This window comes from Tursiops truncatus, chromosome 2, assembly GCF_011762595.2.
Source record: "Tursiops truncatus isolate mTurTru1 chromosome 2, mTurTru1.mat.Y, whole genome shotgun sequence".
Taxonomy (NCBI): domain Eukaryota; kingdom Metazoa; phylum Chordata; class Mammalia; order Artiodactyla; family Delphinidae; genus Tursiops; species Tursiops truncatus.
In genome coordinates, this window is record NC_047035.1 from 15,248,415 (window position 1) to 15,267,816 (window position 19,402).

Genomic DNA, 19,402 nt, shown 5'->3' on the forward strand with positions numbered 1-19,402 from the left:
TTTTTTGATTGGGTTGTTTGTTTTTTTTGAAGATTAAGCTGCATGGGCTTCCCTGGTGGCGCGGTGGTTGAGAGTCCGCCTGCTGATGCAGGGGACGCGGGTTCGTGCCCCGGTCCGGGGGATCCCACATGCCACGGAGCAGCTGGGCCAGTGGGCCATGGCCGCTGAGCCTGCGCATCCGGAGCCTGTGCTCCGCAACGGGAGAGGACACGGCAGTGAGAGACCCGCGTACTGCAAAAAAAAAAAAAAAAGATTAAGCTGCATGAGCTGTTGCTATATTTTGGAGATTAATCCTTTGTCCGTTGATTCGTTTGCAGATATTTTCTCCCATTCTGAGGGTTGTCTTTTCGTCTTGTTTATGGTTTCCTTTTCTGTGTAAAAGCTTTTAAGTTTCATTAAGTCCCATTTGTTTGTTTGTTTTTATTTCCATTACTCTAGGAGGTGGGTCATAAAAGATCTTGCTGTGATTTATGTCAAAGAGTGTTCTTCCTATGTTTTCCTCGAAGAGTTTTATAGTGTCTGGTCTTACATTTAGGTTTTTAATCCATTTTGAATTTATTTTTGTATATGGTGTTTGGGAGTGTTCTAATTTCATTCTTTTACATGTAGCTGTCCAGTTTTCCCAGCACCACTTATTGAAGAGACTGTCTTTTCTCCATTGTAACTCCTTGCCTCCTTTGTCATAGATTAGTTGACCATAGGTGCGTGGATTTATCTCTGGTTTTCTATCCTGTTTCATTGATTTGTGTTTCTATTTTTGTGCCAGTACCATACTATCTTGATTCCTGTAGCTTTGTAGTATAGCCTGAAATCAGGGAGTCTGATTCCTCAAGCTCTGTTTTTTTCCCTCAAGATTGCTTTTGCTATTCGGGGTCTTTTGTCTCTCCATACAAATTTTAAGATTTTTTTGTTCTACTTCTGTAAAAAATGCCACTGGTAATTTGATAGGGATTTCATTGAATCCGTAGATTGCTTTGGGTAGTATAGTCATTTTAACAATATTGATTCTTCCAATCCAAGAACATGGTATATCTCTCCATCTGTTTGTGTCATCTTTGATTTCTTTCACCAGTGTCTTAATAGTTTCCTTAGTACAGGCCTTTTACCTCCTTAGATAGGTTTATTCCTAGGTATTTTATTCTTTTTGTTACAGTGGTGAATGGGATTGTTTCCTTAATTTCTCTTTCTAATCTTACATTGTTAGTGTATAGGAATGCAAGAGATTTCTGTGCATTAATTTTGTATCCTGCAACTTTACCAGGTTCATTAATTAGCTCTCTAGTAGTTTTCTGGTGGCATCTTTAGGATTCTCTATGTACAGCATCATGTCATCTGCAAACAGTGACAGTTTTACTTCTTCTCCAATTTGGATTCCTTTTATTTCTTTTTCTTCTCTGATTGCCGTGGCTAGGACTTCCAAAACTATGTTGAATAACAGTGGCAGAAGTGGACATCCTTGTCTTGTTCCTGATCTTAGAGGAAATGCTTTCAGTTTTTCACCATTGAGGATGATGTTTGCTGTGAGTTTGTCGTATATGGCCTTTATTATGTTGAAGTATGTTCCCTCTGTGCCCATTTTCTGGAGAGTTTTTATCATAAATTGGTGTTGAATTTTGTCAAAAGCTTTTTCTGCATCTATTGAGACGATCATATGGTTTTTATTCTTCAGTTTGTTAATATGGTGTATCACATTGATTGATTTGCATATATTGAAGAATTCTTGTATACCTGGGATAAATCCCTCTTGATCATGGTATATGATCCTTTTTAATGTATTGTTGGATTCTGTTTGCTAGTATTTTGTTGAGGATGTTTGCGTCCATATTCATCAGTGATACTGATCTGTAATTTTCTTTTTTTGTAGTATCTCTGTCTGGTTTTGGTATCAGGCTGATGGTGGCTTCGTAGAATAAGTTTGGGAGTGTTCCTGCCTCTGCAATTTTTTGGAAGAGTTTGAGAAAGATGGGTGTTAGCTCTTCTCTAAATGTTTCATAGAATTCACCTGTAAAGCTATCTGGTCCTGGACTTTTGTTTGTTGGAAGATTTTAAATCACAGTTTCAATTTCAGTGCTTGTGATTGGTCTTTTCATATTTTCTGTTTCTTCCTGGTTCAGCCTTGGTAGGTTTTACCTAAGAATTTGTCCGTTTCTTCCAGGTTGTCCATTTTATTGGCATAGAGTTGCTTGTAGGAGTCTCTTTGGATGCTCTGTATTTCTGCAGTGTCTGTTGTAACTTCTCCTGTTTCATTTCTAATTTTATTGATTTGAGTTCTCTCCGTCTTGTTCTTGAAGAGTCTGGTTAAAGATTTATCAATTTTATGTTCTCAAAGAACCACCTTTTAGTTTTATTGATCTTTGCTGTTGTTTTCTTTGTTTCTGTTTCATTTATTTCTGCTCTGATCTTTATGATTTCTTTCCTTCTATTAACTTTGGGTTTTGTTTGTTCTTCTTTCTCTAGTTCCTTTAGGTGTAAGGTTAGATTGTTTATTTGAGATGTTTCTTGAGGTAGGGTTGTATTGCTATAAACTTCCCTCTTAGAACTGCTTTTGCTGCATCCCATAGGTTTTGGATCATCATGTTTTCATTGTCATTCGTCTCTAGGTATTTTTTTATTTCCTCTTTGATTTCTTCAGTGATCTCTTGGTTATTTAGTAATGTATTGTTTAGCCTTCATGTGTTTGTGGTTTTTATGTTTTATTCCGAGTAATTAATTGCTAATCTCATAGCACTGTGGTCAAAAAGATTCTTGATATGATTTCAGTTTTCTTAAATTTAGTGAGGCTTGATTTGTGACCCAAGATGTGATCTATCCTGGAATGTGTCATGTGTACTTGAGAGGAAAGTGTAATCTGTTTTCGGATGGACTGTCCTATAATTATCAGTTAAATCTATCTAGTTCATTGTGTCCTTTAAAGCTTGTGTTTCCTTATTAAGTTTCTGTCTGGATGATTCTGTCCATTGGTGTAAATGAGGTGTTAAAGTCCCCTACTATTATTGTTTTACTGTTGATTTCCTCTTTTATAGCTGTTAGTATTTGCCTTATGTATTGAGGTGCTCCTATGTTGGGTGCATATATATTTATAATTGTTATATCTTCTTCTTGGATTGATCCCTTGATCATTATGTAGTGTCCTTCCTTGTCTCTTGTAACATTCTTTATAAGTCTATTTTATCTGATATGAGTATTGCTACTCCAGCTTTCTTTTGATTTCCATTTGCATGGAATATCTTTTTCCATCCCCTCACTTTCATTCTGTATATGTCCCTAGGTCTGAAGTGGGTCTCCTGTAGACAGCATATATATGGGTCTTGTTTTTGTATCCATTCAGCAAGCCTCTGTCTTTTGGTTGGAGCATTTAATCCATTTACGTTTAAGGTAATTATATTGATATGTATGTTCCTATTACCATTTTCTTAATTGTTTCAGGTTTGTTTTTATAGGTCCTTTTCTTCTCTTGTGTTTCCCCTTTAGAGAAGAGGTTCCTTTAGCATTTTTTGTAGAGCTGGTTTGGTGGTGCTGAATTCCCTTAGCTTTTGCTTGTCTGTAAAGCCTTTGATTTCTCCGTCAACTCTGAATGAGATCCTTGCCAGGTAGAGTAATCTTGCTTGTAGGTTCTTCCTTTTCATCACTTTAGATAAATCATGCCACTCCCTTCTGGCTTGTAGAGTTTCTGCTGAGAAATCAGCTGTTGTATGTTATTTGTCATTTTTATATGACAAATGTATGTTTGTATGTTATTTGTCATGTGTTGTATGTTAATTGTATGTTATTTGTCATTTTTCCCTTGTTGCTTTTAATAATTTTTCTTTGTCTTTAATTTTTGTCAGTTTGATTACTGTGTGTCTCCGCATGTTTCTCCTTGGGTTTATCCTGCTTGGGACTCTGCACTTCCTGGACTTGGGTGGCTGTTTCCTTTCCCATGTTAGCGGAGTTTTCGACTGTAATCTCTTCACATATTTTCTCGGGTCCTTTCTCTCTCTCTTCGCCTTCTGGGACCCCTATAATGCGAATGTTGGTGCATTTAATGTTGTCCCAGAGATCTCTTAAGCTGTCTTCATTTCTTTTCATTCTTTTTTCTTTCTCCTCTTCCAGGGCAGTGAATTCCACCATTCTGTCTTCCAGGTCACTTATCCGTTCTGCCTCAGTTATTCTGCTATTGATTCCTTCTAGTGTATTTTTCATTTCAGTTACTGTTCATCTCTGTTTGTTTGTTCTTTAATTCTTCTAGGTGTTTGTTCTTTAATTCTTCTAGGTCTTTGTTAAACATTTCTTGCATCTTCTCGGTCTTTTCCTCCATTCTTTTTCCGAGGTCCTGGATCATCTTCACTGTCATTATTCTGAGTTCTTTTTCTGGAAGGTTGCCTATCTGTACTTCATTTCGTTGTTTTTCTGGGGTTTTATCTTGTTCCCTCATCTGGGACATAGTCCTCTACCTTTTCATTTTGTCTGTCTTTCTGTGATTGTGGCTTTCGTTCCACAGGCTGAAGAATTGTAGTTCTTGCTTCTGCTGTCTGCCTTCTGGTAGATGAGGCTCTCTAAGAGGCTTGTGCAAGCTTCCTGATTGGAGAAGTGTTGGTGGGCAGAACTGGGTGTTGCTCTGTTGGGCAGAGCTCAGTAAAACTTTAATCCACTTTTCTGCTGATGGGTGTGACTGGGTTCCCTCCCTGTTGGTGGTTTGGCCTGAGGTGACCCAGCCCTGAAGCCTACCCACTCTTTGGTGGGGCTAATGGCAGACTCTGGGCGGGCTCACGCCAAGGAGTACTTTCCAGAACTTACGCTGCCAGCGTCCTTGTCCCTGCAGTGTACCACAGCCTCCCCCCACCTCTGCAGGAGAGCCTCCAACACTAGAAAGTAGGTACGGTTCAGTCTCCCATGGGGTCACCACTCCCTTCCCTGGGTCCTGATGCACACACTACTTTGTGTGTGTCCTCCAAGAGTGGAGTCCCTGCTTCCCCAAGTCCTGTCGAAGTCCTGCAATCAAATCCCACCAACCTTCAAAGTCTGATTCTCTAGGAATTCCCCCTCTTGTTGCCGGACCTCCAGGTTGGGAAGCCTGACATGGGGCTCAGAACCTTCACTACAGTGGGTGGACCTCTGTGGTATAAATGTTCTCCGGTTTGTGAGTCACCCACCTAGCAGCCATGGGATTTGATTTTATTGTGGTTGCGCCCTTCTTACTATCTCATTGCTGCTTCTCCCCTGTCCTTGGATGTGGGGCATGTTTTTCATGAATTCCAGTGTCCTCCTGTTGATGATTGTTCAGCAGTTAGTTGTGATTCCAGTGCTCTCGCAAGAGGGAGTCTGGTATTGCATTTTAAATTTCAAATTCCATTTGTTCACTCTCAGTGTATAGGATAGCAGTTAACTTTGTATATTAACTTTGTGTCCTGCAACCTTGCTATAGTTGCTTTTTAGTTCCAGAAATTCTTTTGGCTCATCCTTTTGCATTTTTTTTACATAGATGATCATGTCATCTGCGAACAAAGACTGTTTTATTCTTCCTTCCCAGTCGGTATACGTTTTATTTCCTTTTCTTGCATTATTGCATTAACAAGGCCTTCCAGCACAGTACTGAAAAGGAGTGGTAAAAGGGGGCATTCATGACTTGCACCTGATCTTTGTGGGAAAGAGTTTCTCACCATGAAATATGATGTTAGCTGTGGGGTTTTTGTAGATACTCTTCATAAGGTTGATATGAAGTTCTGTATTCCTGGTTTCCCTTGAGTTTTTATCATGAATGGGTATTGGCATTTGTCAGATGCCTTTTCTGCATATATTGATATGATTGTGTGATTTTTATTTTAGTCCATCGATATGATGGACCACATCAATTGATTTTTTAATCATACCTGGGATAAATTCCACATAGTTGTCGTGTATAATTCTTTTTATACTTTTTAAAATTCGATTTACTAATATTTTGTTGAAGATTTTTGCATCTATGTTTATGAGAAGTACTAATGTGTGGTTTTCTTTTCTTGTGATGTCTTTATCTGGTTTTATAGTATTAGGGTAATGCTGGCCACATAAAATGAGTTAGGAAGCATTCCCACTGCTTTTGTTCTCTGAAAGAGATTGTAGAGAATTGGTATAATTTCTTCCTTAAATGTTTGGTAGGATTTACCAGTGAACCCATCTGAGCCTGATGCTTTCTGTTTTCAAGGTTATTAATTATTGATTCAACTTATAGATACAGGCCTATTGAGATCATCGATTTCTTCTTGTGAGAGTTTGGCAGATTGTGTCTGATACATGTATTCTAAAGTAATTAAGGTTACATTATATGTAAAATCTTGGATTCTGTGCTTTTTATTTAACATTATAGCATAACTTTTCTCCAGTACTGTGAAAAATCACATTTTTAATGACTGCATGAGAGTCCATCCTGTGATTGTACCATAATTATTTAACCATTTCTAAATGTTGGACATTTAGGTGGTTTTCAGGTTTTTACTGTTATAAATAAGGATTCAAGAACAAAAAAGCTACATAAGGATTTTTCTGTATTGAGGATTATTTCATTTTTAAAAATTTCTTTTAACACTAGCAGCTCCTTTGGAAATTCAGTTAACAAATACTGATTGAATACCTGCTGTGTGCTCATTATTGTTCGAGGCGCTTAGGGTATAATATGAAGAAAAAGGGGAATCCTCTGTCCTAATGAAGTACACATTCTAGTGGAGGAGAGTAAGATAATAAGTGCACGATAGTAATTTTAGACAGTGATAACTACATATAAAATAGGGTAATGGAGTAGAATATGTTAGGATGACTAGGAAGGTTTCTCTAAGCAAGTTACATTGACCTGAAGCATGAATGATATGAACGACGCAAGATTTGGGAGATCATTCTAGACAAAGACCTTGCGAGTATAATGAGTTTGGCCTTTTCAAGGGACAGAAAGGCCGGTGTGGCTGGAGTGTGGTGAACAAAAGGGAGAATAGTAGAAATTGAGGTTTGAGAAGTAGGTGAGGGTATATCTTGTAGAGCCTTGTAAGTGCCAAGTTAGATAGTTTGGATTTTAGTCTAATTGTAATAGGAAGCTGTTGGGGGATTTTAACTAGGTGAAATTTATATTCTTTTAAAAGATCACTCTGGCTATGTTAAGAAGACCCTAAAGGGGAGCAATAGAGGAAGAAGGGCAGGTGGCTCAGATTAGGGTTGTAGCAGAGAAGATGAGGGTGATGATAGAGTCAATAGGACAGGCTAATAGAATGTGTGTGATGAATAATAAGAAAGAGAGAGGTGGTGAGAATTAAATTTAGATTCTTGGTCTGAGCAACTGAGCGGATAGTGATGCCATTTACTAAGATGAGAAGTGGATTGGGGGGTAATTAAGGAGGAAAAAAATGCTGGATGTGTTAAGTGTGAGTTGCCCGTGACACATCTGTTGCTGTTGGCTGCAGATATAGATTTGGGTGTTATCACTATATATGTGCTTTTAAAGTCATGGGATTGGATGAAATCAGCTGGGAAAGGAAGGGAAGACAGCCAAGACAAGGCCCTCAGACACTTTCGCATTGAGAGGTTGGGTGTGGAAGATAGGGCCTAGCAAACGAGACAGAGAAGGGTGGGTTAATAGATTATGGAATCAGGAAAGCCTAGAGAGGAAAGTGTTTCTAAAAAGGAAAGAGTGGTCATTTGTGTTAAATACCGTTGAAAAGTGTTGGAAAATAAGGACATACAGTTGACCATTAGATTTGACAGGGTCACACATGACCTTGAAAACAACTATTTTAGTGAAGGAGAAGTGGTGGAAGCTTAGTTGGAATATGTGGAGAAAGTAAAGGGAGTGGAAAAATTGAGACAACTCTTTTGAGGCGTTTTACTGTGAAGGGTCAAGGGAGTGTTTTTCACTAAGTATATTTGAGTGTTAATAGGAATGACTCAGTAGTGCGGAAGCAATAATTCCAGAAAACATAGCTCTAGGAATAAAGTAAATAAGTTTCCTTTACTTGAAAGTAAAGAGAACGGGATCCAGAGCACAAGTGCAGAGTGTGTGGGTTAGAGACGTTTCTTCCATTTTACAAGAGGGAGGGCAGAGTCAGCTGTAACTGTTGCACTTAGGTTAGTGAATTTGTTGAGGGCAAAGTAATCTTCTCTAATTCCATCTATATTTATTCATTGAGTACAAGGCAGCTTTATCAGCTGCAAAGGAGGAAGTTGATGGTGGAGGACTGTGCTCATGAGGAGCTTGGAGGTTGAGAGGAAAACACAAAATTTATCAGCTAAGGGTTTAAAAGGACTATGTTACCATGTAAAAATGCACATTTAAGATTTGTGAGCATAGATTTAAAGAAACTGATGCACAATTGTGTATAAGAAGGGAAATATATGAAAATAACTGTCTTGAAGGAGACAGCCCCCTTTATGTTTGTTTATTGTGTTACTACTTTATAGTTATGATAAATTTAGAGATTAAATGCTTAAAATAACTTATGTGATTGTCAGATCTGATGACAGTGCTCTTACCTAATTTCTAATATTCAGGAATAGTAATAGGAAAAGGAACTTAAAAGGAATCTGTTCTTTCCATGTATTTCAAATGATGATGTCACAATATGGATGGGTAGTCACCTATGTTTTAGGCTAGGAATACGCCTTGAAATGGTTACTTCTACCATCTTTCTCCCAAATCAATCTGTAGCATTGTTGAGTACCCCTATATGTTCTGCAATTTAGTAGGCAATATGTGGGATAAAACTTAACTCTAATATATTAAGTTAACTTCAAGATTTTTGGAAAAACACTCCTGCTTTCTTTCTCATTAAGAAACTTGGAGCTATCAGAAGAGAACTTTCAGATTCCCCCCATCCATCAGCAATACATGCAGCTCCTTCCTCACATTAATCCCTCTACTTGTGCACAAATCCCACCCTTTTTTCCCTGTTCCAGAAATTCTCTCTGTCTCCTGTATCAATGTTTTTGATGATTTTTCTACTGGATGATTTCTGTGAGCATATAAAATATGCTCAAAAAATAGTCTTTTCAACAAGTAATGTTGAAAACAGTTAAATATCCATATGTGGAACAAAGTGAACCTTAGCTATATTTCACCATATACAGAATTTAACTCAAATTGAGCCATATATCTTAAATGTAAAAGCTAACACTATAATATTTCTGAGAAGAAGTATAGGAAATAGGGCATAAAAAGTGTGACTTCCAGAAAGGAAAATTATGAATTGAGCCTCATTAAATTTAAAACTTTTCAAACTTCCAGGTAACTGAGGACAGAGGCAGGTATGTAGTAACCTCACAGAATCTTTTCCCTAAACAATGCAGAATTCACTTCACAACTATGATGTTTCTATGCAAAACCCTAGTCTCACCATTATTTAAACAGAGAATACCAAAACTGAAAAAATAACTATAAGTAAAAATAGAAAAACAAATTCCAACCACAGTTTCACAAGCTTTCTCCTCTCCACTGCTGGGCTTTACAGGGAGAAGCTTAACCTAAAAATCTGAAAAAATATCTGGACTGAATACTATAAGAATGAAGACAAAGATAACTGTAGATAATGCTATAATCTGGTTAGTAAAATTGTTTCTCACAGGGCTAGCAATTCTGAAACAGCTTTATATATACTAAAATTAAATAAATAAATAGACTTCAGATTATGAGAGCCTAATAAGCCTTCCACTCTTGGAGGAAGAAATTATACAGGTATACTTCAGAGATACTGCAGGTTCAGTTCCAGACCACTGCTAAAGCGAAAACAGCAGCAGTTAGTCATACGAATTTTTTAGTTCCCAGTGCATATAAAAGTTATGTTTATACTATACTGTAGTCTAAGTCTGTGATAGCATGTGTCTAAAGAGACAATGTACATACCTTAATTTAAAAATAATTTATTGCTAAAAACGCTAACCATTATCTGAGTCTTCAGTGAGTCATAGTAGTAATATCAAAGATTGCTGATCACAGACCACCATAACAAACATATAATAATGAAAAAGTTTGAAATATTATGAGAATTGCCAAAATGTGATACAGAGACACAAAGAGAGCAAATGCTGTTGGAAAAATGGCACTGATAGACTTAACACGATGCAGGGTTGCCACAGACCTTCAATGTGTAAAAAACGCACTATCGATGAAGCACAGTACAACAAGGTATGCCTGTAAATAAGGAAAGAACCTTATTTACAGGCATACCTTATTAAATGAACCCTGTGGTTTTGGATTAAAATCAGAGGTATTGAGATATCATCTCACAGCGGTCAGAATGGCCATCATCAAAAAATCTACAAACAATAAATGCTGGAGAGGGTGTGGATAAAAGGGAACCCTCTTGCACTGTTGGTGCAAATGTAACTTGATACAACCACAATGGAGAACAGTATGGAGGTTCCTTAAAAAACTAAAAATGGAACTACCATACGACCCAGCAATCCCACTACTGGGCATATACCCTGAGAAAACCATAATTCAAAAAGAGTCATGTACCAAAATGTTAATTGCAGCTCTATTTACAATAGCTAGGACATGGAAGCAACCTAAGTGTCCATCAACAGATGAACGGATAAAGAAGATGTGGCACATATATACAATGGAATATTACTCAGCTATAAAAAGGAACAAAACTGAGTTATTTGTAGTGAGGTGGATGGACCTAGAGACTGTCATACAGAGTGAAGTAAGTCAGAAAGAGAAAAACGAATACCGTATGCTAACACATATATATGGAATCTAAAAGAAAAAAAATGGTCGGAAGAACCTAGGGGCAAGACGGGAATAAAGATGCAGACCTGCTAGAGAATGGACTTGAGGATATGGGGAGGGTGAAGGGTAAGCTGGGACAAAATGAGAGAGTGGCATGGACATATATACACTACCAAATGTAAAATAGATAGCTAGTGGGAAGTAGCCGCATAGCACAGGGAGGTTAGCTCCGTGCTTTGTGACCACCTAGAGGGGTGGGATACGGAGGGTGGGAGGGAGGGAGACGCAAGAGGGAAGAGAAATGGGGACATATGTATATGTATAACTGATTCACTTTGTTACAAAGCAGAAACTAACACATCATTGTAAAGCAATTATACCCTAATAAAGATGTTAAAAAAATAAATAAAATAAAATTGGAGGTATCAGTATGAACTCATGGGGTTTTGTTTTTAAAGGTTATATTCTATAGTTATTATAAAACATTGGCTATATTCCCCGTGTCTTGTAGCTTATTTTATACCTAATAGTTTGTACCTTTTAATCCTCAACCCTTATATTCCCCCTCCCCACCTCCCTCTCCCCTCTGGTAACCACTAGTTTGTTCTCTATATCTGTGAGTCTGCTTCTTTTTTGTTATACTCACTAGTTTGTTGTATTTTTTAGATTCTGCATGTAAATGATATACAGTCAGTATTTGTCTGTCTTTGTCTGACTTACTTCACTTAGCAAAATGCCCTCCAAGTCCATCCATGTTGCTGCAAATGGCAAAATTTCACTCTGTTTTATGGCTGAGTAGTATTCCATTGTGTATGTGTGTGTGTGTGTGTGTGTGTGTGTGTGTGTGTGTGTGTATAAAACACCTCTTCTGTTAATGGACACTTAGGTTGCTTCCATATCTTGGCAATTGTAAATAACGCTGCTATGTGAACATTGGGGTACATGTATCTTTTTGAATTAATATTTTTGGTTTTTTTGGATATATACCCAGGAGAAGAATTGCTGAGTCATACAGTAGTTTATTTGTAGTTTTTTGAGAAACCACCAAACTGTTTTCCACAGTGGCTGCACCAATTTACATTCTGACCCACAGTGTACGAGGGTTCCCTTTTCTCCACATCCTTGCCGATATTTGTTGTGTTGTTTTGTTTGTTTGTTTTTTGTGGTACACAGGCCTCTCACTGCTGCGGCCTCTCCCATTGCGGAGCACAGGGTCCGGACGCGCAGGCTCAGCGGCCATGGCTCATGGGCCCAGCCGCTCCGCAGCATGTGGGATCTTCCCGGACCGGGGCACGAACCCATGTCGCCTGCATCAGCAGGCGGACTCTCAACCACTGTGCCACCAGGGAAGCCCTGTTGTGTTGTTTTTGATGATAGCCGTTCTGACCAGTATGAGGTGGTACCTCACTGTGGTTTTAATTTGCATTTCTCTGATGATTAACAGTGTTGAGCATCTTTACATGTGTCTGTTGGCCATCTGAATGTCGTCTTTGGAAAAATGTCTATTCAGGTCTTCTGCCCCTATTTTGATGGGGTTGTTTGTTTGTTTTTAATGTTAAGTTTATATATTTTGGATATTATCCCCTTATCAGTCATATAATTTGCAAATATTTTCACCCATTCAGTAGGTTGTCTTTTTGTTTTGTCAGTGGTTTCCTGTGCTGTGCAAAAGCTTTTAAGTTTAATTAGGTTCCTTTTTTTATTTAATTAAAAAATTTTTTATTGGAATACAGTTGATTTACAATGTTGTGTTAGTTTCAGGTGTACAGTCCATTTATTTATTTTTGCTTTTATTTCCTTTGTTTTCGGAGATGGATCCAAAAATATACTGCAGCGATTTATGTCAGAGTGTTCTGCCTATGTTTTTCTCTAGGAGTTTTATGGTATCTAGTCTTACATTTAGGTCTTTAATCCATTTCAGTTTATTTTGTATATGGTGTTAGAGAATGTTCTAATTTCATTCTTTTACATGCAGCTGTCCAGTTTTTCCTAGCACCACTTATTGAAGAGACTGTCTTTTCTCCATTGTATATTCTTGCCTCCTTTGTCATAGATTAATTGACTGTAAGTGCATGTGTTTATTTCTGGGCTCTCTATTCTGTTCCATTGATCTGTGCACAAATCCCACCAGTACCATACTGATTTGTGCCAGTTTTTGTGCCAGTACCATACTGATTTGATTACTTTAACTTGTACTATAGTTTTAAGTCAGGGAGTCTGACTCCTCCAGCTCTATTCTTTCTCAAGATGGTTTTGGTTATTTAGGGTCTTTTGTGTCTCCATACAAATTTTAAAATTATTTGTTTTAGTTCTGTGAAAAATGCCATTGGTATTTTGATAGGGATTGCATTAAATCTGTGGAATGCCTTGGATAGTATAATCATTTTAACAATATTGGTTTTTCTAGTGCATGAACGTGGTATCTCTTTCTATCAATTTGTGTCATCTTCAGTTTCTTTCATCACTGTTTTATAGTTCTAAGTACAGGTCTTTTACCTACTTAGGTAGGTTTATTCCTAGGTATTTTATTCTTTTTGATGCGATGATGAATGGGATTGTTTCCTTAATTTCTCTATTTGATACTTCGTTGTTAGTGTATAGAAATGCAACAGGTTTCTGTATGTTAATTTGTATCCTGCAACTTTATCGAATTCATTGATGAGCTCTAGTAGTTTTCTGGTAGCATCTTTAATATTTTCCATGTGTAGTATCATGTCATCTGCAAACAGTGAAGTTTTACTTCTTGTTTTCCAATTTGGATTCCTTTTATTTCTTTTTCTTGTCTGAGTGCTGTGGCTAGGACTTCCATTACTATGTTGAATAAAAGTGGTAAGAGTGGGCATCCTTGTCTTGTTCCTGATCTTAGGGGAAATGCTTTCAGCTTTTACCATTGAGTATAATATTATTTGTCAGTTTGTCATATCTGGCCTTTATTATGTTGAGGTATGTTCTCTCTATGCCCACTTTCTTGGAGTTTTTGTCATAAATGGATGTTAAATTTTTGTCAAAAGCTTTTTCTGCATCTTTTGAGATGATCATATGGGTTTTATTCTTCATTTTGTTAATGTGGTGTATCACACTGATTGATTTGCAGGTAATGAAAAATCCTTGCATCGCTGGGATAAATCCCACTTGATCATGGTTTGCTAATATTTTGTTAAGGATTTTTTGCATCTATGCTTTTCAGTGATATTGAGCTGTAATTTTCTTGTTTAGTCATATCTTTGTCTGGTTTTGCTATCAGGGTGATGCTGGCCTCATAGAATGAGTTCAGAAAGTATTCCTTCCTCTTCAATTCTTTGGAATAGCTTGATAAGGATAGGTGTTAACTCTCATCTAAATGTTTGGTAGAAGTCACCTGTGAAGCTATCTGGTGATGGGCTTTTGCTTGTTGGGAGTTTCATTACTGGTAATTTCCTTGGGGGAAATGTTTATTCAAATCCTTTGTCCACATAAAAAATAGGGTTGTTTGTGGTTTTGTTGTTGAGTGGTTGTTTTTTTTTTTTTTTGTATTCTGGATTTCTGGATGCAAGTCCTTTATCAGATATATGCTTTGCAAATATTTTCTCCCATTCTGTGGGTTGTGTTTTTATGTTCTTGATGGTTGTCCTTTGAAGCACAGAAGTTTTTAATTTTAATGAAGTCCATGTTATCTGTTTTTTCTTTTATCACTTCTGCTTTTGGTGTCAGATCTAAGGACACCTTTGTTTCATCCAAATTAAGTAAGATTTATGCCTATGTTTTGGCTTTTATATTTTGAGTGGATTTTTGTATATGGTTTGAGGTATGGGTCCAGATTCATTCTAGATATTCAGATGTCCAGCACCATCTATTGAAAAGACCTTTCTTATTAATGCAAAGGCAATTGACCATAAATATATCAGTTTACTTTTGGACTCTCAATTCTGTTCCATTGATCAGCATGTCTGTTTTTATGCCAGTGCCATACTGTCTTGATTACTGTGGTTTTGTAGTAAGTTTTGAAATTGGTATGTGTGAGTCTTCCAATTTTGTTCTTTTGCAAGATTGTTTTTACTGTTCTGAGTTTTAGAATCAGCTTGTCAATTTCTTCAAGAAAGGTAACTAGTGTTTTGGCAGGGATTGTGTTGACTCTGTAGATCAGTTTGGGAAGTAATACCATCTTAATAATATGGCCCTCCAAGAACACGAGATTTCTTTCCATTTATTTAGTTTCTTAACATTTCTTTAATGGTATTGTGTAGTTTTTAGTATATAAGTCTTGTACCTTTTTGTTTAATTTATTCCTAAGTGTTTCGTTCTTCTTGATGCTGTTATAAGTGGAATTGTTTTCTCGATTTAATTTTCAGATTGTTGCTAGTGTATAGAAATACAATTTGTATTTTTATATTGATCTTATGTCCTTCAGCCTTGCTGAACTCATTTATTAGCTCTACTTGGGATTTATTCTGTTGTTGTTTGTGGATTCCTTAGGGTTTCCTATGTATGAGATTATGTCATTTGCAAGTAGAGAGAGTTTTACTTCTCTCTTTTATTTCTTTTCCTTGCCTAATTGTCCTGGCTAAAATATCCAGTATCATGTTGAAGGGAAGTGGCAAGAGCTGACATCCTTGTCTTGTTCCTGTACTTATAGTGGGAACTTTCAGGCTTTCACAATTAAATGTGATATTAGCTGTGCATTTTCATAGATGCCCTTTCAGGTTGAGGAAATTCTCTTCAATTCCTAGTTTGTTGTGTTTTTTACTATGAAAGAGGTTAGATTTTTGTCAAATGCTTTTTCTGCATCTATTGAGATGAACATGTGTGGGGGTTTGGGTGTTATTATTAACATGATATACTTATTACATTGGTTGATTTTAATATGTTGAACCAACCTTCCATTCCCGCTTACCTTTTCTCTCCATAATTTCTCACTTAGTATTCCCTGACTTGATGATACCACTCCAGGCCATCCAGATGCCCAAGCCAAAAACCCAAGAGTCATCTTAGACTGTTCCCTTTCTGTTACTCTGTACATCAAACCTGTTAATTCTGTTTTAATGCCCTCCTAACTTTTCCCTCTTTCAGTTCATCTTCCACCCTGATGCTCGGAGTGATTTTTTTTTTCTCCCAAAGGAGAATTTGATCATCTAAATATACTTGTGGAATAATTTATCAAGGAGAAATTTATATTCATTGCTTGCCTTCTACTGATGTACATAAACCATTACCAACTATTTGGTCTTTGTCTTGTTTTTAAAGACTTACAGACTACTTTCTGTGAATTATGGGTGACCTTTCTGTTTTTTTAAATGGGATTTGTAATTTAATATTAATGTTATAATAGGAGGGCTACTCAGTGCTATTTTTGGACACTAACATTTGGTCTAACTTTATACAATAAAAGAGTAAATGGGAGAGAGGGCTTGAAACAGATGAGATGAATACCAGATGAGAAGTTGGCACGTGGTAGGGTTGCTACTGATTCATTGCTGTGGTTCAGTTGACTACTTGTGAGAATTCTTTTTTTGAAAAGTTTACACACACTATATCATATTACAAGATTATGAAGTCTATCATAATTGTTTATTACATATACCACTGAAGTAGTAACTCTTAAGATTGATTTTTATGCAAGTTATTTTAAGGCCAAATTATTTTAAGTAAATAAGTAACTAAAGTCTAATTTTCACATTGATATAACAGCTCTGTAAGCAGTTTTAAATCTGTTTATTTATTTATTTTGCAGCCTTGCATTGCATCCTGAACGAGTATTGGTGGCAACAGGACAAGTTGGGAAAGAGCCTTATATCTGTGTTTGGGATTCATACACTGTGCAGACCATATCAGTTCTAAAGGATGTTCATACACATGGTATAGCTTGCTTAGCATTTGACTTAGATGGACAGGTATGTGATAATTTTTTTTCTTTTTGTAAACTGTGTTTTTAAAGTGTATACTATAAGAAATTATTATAAATCTGTAAATATTAAATTGGAAAGCATTTGACAAAAAGCATTTATTCAAGGTGGAGGTGGGTAGAGGGGGTGGGTGGTAGATATATATAAGAAAAATAAGAATAATAATGAGTTTTTATTTCATTGTATCAAGAACTTTTCAGTTGAATTAATTACTACTATTAGAGCCAAAGTGATTCTGACTCGGTGGAACATTACCTGGTTGTTCTTGAAAATTTTACATGTAACTCTTTTCCACGTATTATATGTTAATAGGAAAGATGGAAGATATTTTAGGAAAATTCACTTTCTCTAAGTAGAGCTGTAAACATTTTAATTTTTAGTTATTTTAAAGGTTTCTATTAAAATTATTATTTTTTTTTTTGCGGTACGCGGGCCTCTCACTGTTGTGGAGCACAGGCTCTGGACGCGCAGGCTCAGCAGCCATGGCTCACGGGCCTAGCCGCTCCGCAGCATGTGGGATCTTCCCAGACTGGGACACAAACCCGTGTCCCCTGCATCGGCAGGCAGACTCCCAACCACTGTGCCACCAGGGGAGCCCAAAATTATATTTTTAATTGAAAATAATGCAGTTTTTATAATATGAGCTATTTTATATAAAATCAAAGTTCATAACAAAAGGTGTAATCTTTGTTCCACTTACTAATCAATTTGCAAATTATTATTTACTTCTAGTCATCGATTTTTAAAAAATTAAGCCAACAGCTCTTTTGTGGTGCTTTCATGGAACTTGTTGTACCTAAAACATATTTAAGAAGTGATAAGAAGTTGGGTTTTGCAGATTTAGTTAACTTATAGTCTTTAAAAGTTTTATAGTGAAATTAGACTTTAAAAATTATTTTAACTTTTAGAAGAATTTTGGTTGTCTGCTTTTTAATTCTTAAAATTAATTTTGTAGATCTATATTTTACAGAAACAGATTACGTTTTGTTCTAGTCACTTGAAAATGACAGCCAGTAGATGTTTTATTTTCAACTCTGAGAAATAGCTTCTTTGAGTAGCATAGATTAATATACCTTCTGTTTAGAGTCCGGTAAGAGATCTATAAAGATGTAACTCGAACCTCTCATTTGGGGAAAAAATGTGTTTCTAGGTTTAGAACCACTGTGTAGCAGTGATTGGCAATTCCAGAACCTTAATTCATTTCCCATTTTTCTGTTATTTTTCAAGTCCCTTAATGTCCTCATATCAAAATTTCATTTTCCTTTTTAAAAGGAAGAGAATAACACTCTTTGCTTACTTCACAGGAAATTATATTTTATGAAACAAACCAACAAAGTTGTTTTTTAGAATTATTTACCAAAGGTATTATGATATCCACAATGGTTTAACTATAAATGTCTGTATACTTTAAATATAGATGTTTTCTTCTTAATTTTAAAATTGCCCTTTCTAAATGCAGTGCATTGCATGGCTGAGGAAATTCTCTTACATACAAGGAGAAATCATGCCCATAGCTTTTACTAGTTGAAGCTTTAAATTTTGCTTACTTTAAGCAACATATAAGAAAAGTCTTGGGTACATGCATTTTATTTTCACAGATCTTCATAAGAATGTGCTACTTTAAAATGTAAGCTTATAAAAAACATAATAGCTAAAAGTTATTGAGCACATACTAAGTGCCAGACATTGTGCTAAGCCTACATTATCTCATTTAATCCTCACAACAGCCCTATGAAATAGATATTATTATTATCTCTATTTTACAGATAAAGAAACTGAGACTTAGAGAGGTTAAATAACTTGCCCCAGGTTACACAGCTAGTAAATGGAGCCAGAGCGGGAACCCAGGTCAGTCACACTCCAAAGCTCATGTTTTTAACCGCAATGCTCTACTGCTTCCCAAACATGGAACTTAGGAGGTGGTTGTTTATATTTCAGAAGGAATTCATCCATCTTAAGTACAGTTAAAACTTGTAAGGAACTGCTGCCAATTGAAGATTAAGTTAAGAGTATTTCTGAAATTATGTTAATGAAAGATGCTTTAGTTAAGAAATATATTTGGGAACATATCTATTTATTCACTAATATCTGTAAACTGTTTATGAAATACCAATTAGGAAATACTGTATAATTTTTGCATTTTCTACTAGATTTGAAACTGTAAATGATCAGTTAAGGTTTATCCAATGAATGAGTCTCCCTGTTGGTAGTATGCTGAATTTTCTTTCCCCAGAGGGTTTCTTCTAAATGGATTGACTATCCATGCTAATACTGGAAGTCTGCCTCATTGAGAATAATTAGGGCATGAAAAGGCTATATAAATCCACATCAAACAGAGATTAAAATTTCATAGTAAATGGTAGAGAGGGGTAGGAGGAGGAGAATTTGATACTTTATCTTGAAAACACAATGATAATTTATAAAAACACATTCCCATATTTAACAAAATCTAAGTTATAGTTAAAACTCTGCTAATTTATAGAATGAACTAAGAATAAAATGTTAATTTTTTAGCCTAACTTTGTCGATTATATGCTGGTACATGATTATGAAGAGTCGTATTTGCAAAAATATTAAAGGAGTTCACTGATTTTTCCAAGGACCTTTTAGTAATCTCTTGATATCTAGACATATCTCAAGTGCCTATTGTATTAGTTTCGAGTTTTCATCTTTTCCATTGCTCTGCCAGATCCTAATTTCTGATGGCTTTCTTTATGAATTGACCAATATTTACTACATTAAGTCCTGGATATTTTGCAAAATTTGTGATTTTTACTTTGTAACATTTGTAACAACTAGTCCTCACTTAATAAATACTGAGATCACAAGGACCCCCCACCCCCATATTAGAATC

General features: G+C 36.2%; 1 protein-coding gene across 4 annotated transcripts in view; it reads left to right on the forward strand.

Annotated features, from left to right (window-relative positions):
- EML5 (EMAP like 5) overlaps positions 1-19,402 on the forward strand; it is a 162,643-nt gene that overhangs the window by 15,581 nt on the left and 127,660 nt on the right. For all 4 annotated transcript variants that reach the window (XM_019919245.3, XM_073800143.1, XM_019919251.3 and 1 more), the window contains exon 2: positions 16,377-16,536. In XM_019919245.3, coding sequence (XP_019774804.1) covers positions 16,377-16,536 — 160 coding nt within the window. The remainder of the gene's footprint in view (positions 1-16,376; positions 16,537-19,402) is intronic.